We start from the raw sequence: 5794 nt of genomic DNA, 5'->3' as shown, positions 1-5794 counted from the left end.
TGATGATGATGATGAATTATTACTAATAACTGTGGCAGCCGACGATATGATTTTTCAGGGAAACACGATCCTTAAAGTCAGCGTGCCCCTAGTTTATACAACATAGTCTCGCCAGAGTTGGGCAACGAGACTCTTCAAATTTAGGGACTACGGAGGCCTAACACACAATAAAAGTCGTCGTTCCAAAAAAAATGTTATCAATAACTGTGACCATCAAGTTCTGCTCTTGTGATAGCAAAAATGTCCAAATTTAAAGATTGTCGTGACTTAACACACAAGAAATTCGCCGTTTTAAAAGATATAATAATAATAATAATAATAATAATAATAATAATAATAGTTTCCCTTTCCACTAAAACCAAAACAACGGCGCTCATTCTCTGTCTAAAATTCCAGTTTTGTAAGAAAGTGCAGGTGCAAGTGCATGCATCTCTACATTACATTTATATTCATTTAAACACATTTATATTATTCACTTTTATCTCTCAATTGGATCACCACCGCTGACTGCGTCTAATTCTTGTAAGCTACGCTTCACTTTTTACCCACATTCTTGTTTTTTTTTTTTTGCTTCAATTTGGATCAATTGATTAAAGGGTTTTTAAATTTCTTGTTAAAGTTTGAATCTTTATTGTGTTAAATTGGATTTTGTGTTGGAATTGTGTGGATTAAGCCATTTGGAACTGTTTTATACGATGGAATCAGGGGTTATTAAGTGATGTTTAATTATGCACACCAACTGTTTGATTAAATGTCTGAAAGAGTTTTTGTCAATTTAAGTTCTGGGTAATGATTGATTGTGTTGGATTGGATTTTGGGTTGCAATTGTGGGAATTAACTGTTTTGTACGATGGAATCAGGGGTTATTAAGTGATGTTTAATTATGCACGCCAACTGTTTGATTAAATGTCTGAAAGAGTTTTACCTACATTATTGTTTTTTTTTTGCTTCAATTTGGATCAATTGATTGAAGGGTTTTATAAATTCTTGTTAAAGTTTGAATCTTTATTGTGTTAGATTGGATTTCGGATTGAAATTGTGGGAATCTGGAATTAACATTTGATGTGAAATTATACACACCAACTGTTTGATTAAATGTCTGAAAGTAGGGGTGCGCGCAGTTTGGTTTGGTTTGGTTTGGTTTGGTTCGGTTATTAGCCTAAATCGAAACCGAAGTCGTCGGTTAATCTATTTAATTAACCAATTGGTTTTCGGTTAACCTTTTTGGTTTATTCGGCTAGCTTGTGGGTTTTCGGTTTGGTTCGTTAATAACCAAAACCAAGCTCGGGCTAAATTTTTGCTTATGAATTCATGAAATGGAGGTATAGAAACTAGAAAATGTATGAAAATATGAATGGTTCGGTTCTGCTAATCAGGTTAACCGAGAGTACCAAAAAAAAAACGATAACCGAATTTTAGTTAGTTGGTTTTCGGCTATTTCGGTTTGGTTATTGCTCACGCCTAACTGAAAGGGTTTTTGCCAGTTTAATCTCTAGTTAATTAAACTTTTTTATATTTCATTTTTTTGTGTTTTTAATTCAAGATGTTGAATTGACAGGATGGTGACTCTATAATTTGATCAAATAATGCAACAAAAGGATTGAAGAATCAATTTTTAAATAAATAAATAAACAGAATGTCGAAAGCGTTACTGTCTTTAGCGATCGTTTATATGCTATTAATCTGTGTCTCGGGGTCTGATAACGGATTCTCTAGTTGTAACTGTGAAGCTGAAGGCTTCTTTGGGTACAGTAACATAATGCAGACACAAAGAGTTAGTGATTTCTTAATAGCAATCGCTTATTTCTCAATCCCCATTGAGCTTCTTTATTTTATCAGCTGCTCAGATGTGCCTTTCAAATGGGTACTTGTTGAGTTCATTCTTTTCATTGTGTTATGCGGAATGACACATTTACTCCACGGTTGGACATACGACGTGCACCTGTTTCATATAATGCTCGCACTCACCATTTTCAAGTTTCTTACCGCATTAGTCTCGGTTGCAACCGCCATTACTCTAATAACCCTCATTCCGTTGCTTCTAAAAGTCAAAGTTAGAGAGTTTATGTTACGAAAGAAGTTTTGGGATCTCGGTCGAGAAATGGGATTGATCAAAAAACAGAAGGAAGCCGGTTGGCACGTTCGTATGCTCACGCAAGAAATAAGAAAGTCTCTTGATCGCCACACGATTCTTTACACCACTCTTGATAAGTTATCTGAAACCCTGGATTTGCAAAACTGTGCGATTTGGATGCCGGATGAGGCCAAAACGGTAATGAATCTGACTCATCAGTTAAAAGGTGGAGAATCTTCAGCCGTTGATCGGTTTCAAATCCCGATTAATGATTCTGATGTTCAAGAAATTAAAAGAAGTGAAGTGGTGAAGTTATTAGAACCCGAGTCAAGATTAGCTGAGTTAAGCAGTGGCGAGTCGAGTAAACCGGGAGCTGTGGCGGCTATACGTATGCCGATGCTTCGAGTTGCTAATTTCAAAGGCGGGACTCCTGAAATGATTCAAACGTGCTATGCAATACTCGTTTTAGTTCTTCCAAACGGAAGTGTTCGGTCCTGGACACATTCTGAGCTTGAATTAGTCAAAGTGATTGCTGACCAAGTAGCCGTTGCACTCTCACACGCTGCGGTTTTAGAAGAGTCAAGACTCATGAGAGACAAATTAGTGGTTCAAAACCAAGCTTTACAACAAGCTAAACATGATGCATTGAGGGCGAGTCAAGCGAGAACCTCGTTTCAAGCGGTTATGAGCAACGGGTTAAGAAAACCAATGCATTCCATTATGGGTTTGCTTTCAATCCTACAAGACGAGAAGTCAAACGGTCAACAACGTGTTCTTGTCGACACGATGGTCAAAACAAGCAACGTTATTTCCGTGCTAATTAACGATATAATGGATGATTATCCTAAAGATAATGGCAAGTTTCCATTTGAAGTGCAATCTTTTCGGCTTCATAATATGATCAAAGAAGTCGCGTGTCTTGCAAAGTGTCTGTGTGTTCATAAAGGTTGCGACTTTGACGTTAAAGTTGATAAATTTTTACCAGATAATGTAATGGGAGATGAAAGAAGGGTGTTACAAGTGATCTTGCATATGGTTGGGAATCTTTTGAGTCGGGGTAATGGTGGCGGATGCTTAACGTTAAGGGTTTTTAAAGAGAGTGAAAGCTATGGGAGAAATGATCAACAATGGCGTTCTTGGAGATCAAATTTAGATGATGGGTATGTTTCTGTTAAGTTTGAAATCGGGTTAAATGATGTCTTTTCAAGGTTGGAACAGTCTTCAAGTGATCAAAGAAACCCTAGAGCTGCGGTTGAGGAAAGCTTGAGCTTTAATATGTGCAAAAAGTTGGTTCAGGTTAGTATTCAAGTCTTTTTTTCTGAATATATATCAAGAAAGTTGTTGCATAATCTTTGTAGTTTTATTATATATGTGATCGGTTAAACGGGTAAAGAGTAATAGCCAAAAATGAAGTGCGTTGAAACTCGGAAGTCGTCTAAAGCTCATGATAATGTATAAATCCTCATAACTCATTTCGTTCAAGTAATTAAATTTTTACTGTATTTATACAATTTGTAATCACATTTGACAAGCTAATTACTTTTAGATGATAAAAAGTTCGTCAAGATGTAAACGTGTTAATCGGATTGGTGGGTAGTAAAATAAGGGGTTAAATGAGTCACAAACGGGTTAGTGGGTCGAGCTGTTTAAAACGGGCTGGCGGGTCGACCTGTTTAGCTAAATAGAGTTAAACAGGTCAACCTGAACACGACCTGTTTAGATACGCCAACCCAAAACCTGATTTATTTTCGTGTCGGAAATTGCTTTATTAGCATTATTGAATATTTTAATATGAAATAAATATTAATTTTCCTGCAGATGATGCAAGGGAACATTAAAGTAGTCCCAAATCCACTTGGGTTTGACCAAAGCATGTCACTAGTTCTTCAATTTCAACTCAGACCTTCAATCATGCTCGGGTTATCCGAAACGGGCGAATCATCATCAGATCACAAACCACATTCAAACTCAAACTCAAACTCAACCTTTACAGGCCTTCAAGTTCTTTTCGCAGACGAGGACGATACAAACCGGGCCGTAACCCGTAAGCTCCTCGAGAAACTGGGCTGCGTAGTCAAAACCGTGACTTCGGGCTACGACTGTCTTACCGTTCTCACTCAACCCACATCCGTTTATCAAATCTTGATTTTGGATTTACATATGCCCGATCTAGACGGGTTCGAAGTTGCATCGCGTATAAGAAAGTTTAGAAGCCGAAACTGGCCTTTGATTATCGGTTTAACCACTAGCGTGGATGAAGATTTGTGGGAAAGATGCATACAAATTGGGATTAATGGAATTATTCAAAAACCGGTTCTTTTGACGGGTATTGCGGATGAACTTAAACGAGTCGTGAATCAATCGAAGAACATGTCGTGAAGTCGAATAATTGGATTTATGGGTAATGGTTGGTTAATAAACTAACATGTCTAACTGAAAAAAGATTAATATATATATATATAGTGTATAAAGATTAAGATTTTGTTACTTGCATTATAAGTTATGCATGGTTTTGTTTGAATAAATGATTGTAGATGAAGGTGATGAATTTGAATCGAAAATATTAGAAATTAATATTAAATTCTTACGCATAAAAGACCAATATTTTTTCACTAAATAAAGTCTAAAAATCCCAAAAAACAAGTCATTTTGTTTTTTCTATCAAAAATCATATCTTACCATTTTCTAACCCAAAAATAAATACTGAAAATATATGGTGACGTTACTGTACAATAATTGTTTAATGTACGATAGGTACGCGACACACTCAAAGGCAAAAACAAAAACGTCAAAGGCAAAAATACTAAAACATTCAGCAAAAAACTAAAACGCTAAAAAACGGTTTTCGTGAAAAAAGGTAAAAAATTAATCGATTAACGATTTAAAACTGTTTATTTCGGTGAAATAATGATTAACTGGATATGTATTGACAATTTTAAGATCTTGTGATGTAATTTCTTGAATCGATTTCTTAAAGTGTAAGTACTTTTATCCTTAATGTAAGTTAATCAATTATTATATTTTATCTTTTCTCTGTATTTAACCGTTAGAAAAGAAAATTTAATGAAATGACAGGTTCAAACCTTAACAAAATTTATTATTTAGTCTCAAAAGATGACACGTGACACGTGAGATGCACATGTGTGTCATATAATAGTGTTTGTACTTAAGGAGCCCAATATCAACATGTCATGTTTGACAATAATATCTTACTGTCAAAGCATGCATGAATTTGGTCAAGTAAATAGATGATGATAAGTTTCCATGTGTTTCAATGTTAGAGGGCATATGGGACCCACATTCCTCATGGGTCTTTTTCTTGATGTAAGGTTTATTTTAATATTATTTATAAAATTCTTATCTCTCGTCATTTTCAATGGATGTTCAATGTATAAATGGATTTTACATCATGACTCCGTATTTCATCATACAATTATTTGTAATTAAAATCAACGTGATTATAGTGTTATAGAAATTATATTTTATTCTAGGAGTTTGGGGACAAGAATAAAAAAAGGGAGAAATAAAGAATGATTTTATATATATTTTTTTTGTTAAAGTAGATTTTGTTTACAAAGTCTATATGTTATCTTATACAAATTACAAAATGGTTTATTTAAATAAAAGATTAGTCAAGTAAATCTTCTATTTATTTTAAATAAACTAATTTATTTGAAACAGTCTAATGTGAAATTATATAAGGTTTTTTTTAGTATATCA

General features: G+C 34.6%; 1 protein-coding gene across 1 annotated transcript; it reads left to right on the top strand.

Moving 5' to 3' along the window:
* Nucleotides 1–1099: 1099 nt before the first annotated feature.
* Nucleotides 1100–4524, top strand: LOC143541926 (ethylene receptor 2-like). Its single transcript, XM_077034612.1, has 2 exons — nt 1100–3370; nt 3893–4524. The coding sequence occupies exons 1-2, from the start codon at nt 1637–1639 to the stop codon at nt 4451–4453; spliced, it is 2295 nt and encodes a 764-aa protein (XP_076890727.1). The 5' UTR covers nt 1100–1636; the 3' UTR covers nt 4454–4524.
* The last annotated feature ends 1270 nt before the right edge of the window (nt 4525–5794 follow it).

The sequence above is a fragment of the Bidens hawaiensis genome, unplaced genomic scaffold (genome assembly GCF_021521415.1).
Source record: "Bidens hawaiensis isolate Kalapana, Puna unplaced genomic scaffold, B.hawaiensis_p1.1 tig00012724_1, whole genome shotgun sequence".
Lineage (NCBI taxonomy): Eukaryota > Viridiplantae > Streptophyta > Magnoliopsida > Asterales > Asteraceae > Bidens > Bidens hawaiensis.
Note: the sequence above shows the minus strand (reverse complement) of the source record. Positions and strands in the feature narration are given on the sequence as shown.

Bases quoted from the DNA above. Each gene is read 5' to 3' on its own strand.
- LOC143541926 (XM_077034612.1), top strand. From the start codon at position 1,637: ATGTCGAAAGCGTTACTGTCTTTAGCGATCGTTTATATGCTATTAATC. The intron at 3,371-3,892 runs GTTAGTATTCAA...ATTTTCCTGCAG, and splicing joins TGTGCAAAAAGTTGGTTCAG to ATGATGCAAGGGAACATTAA.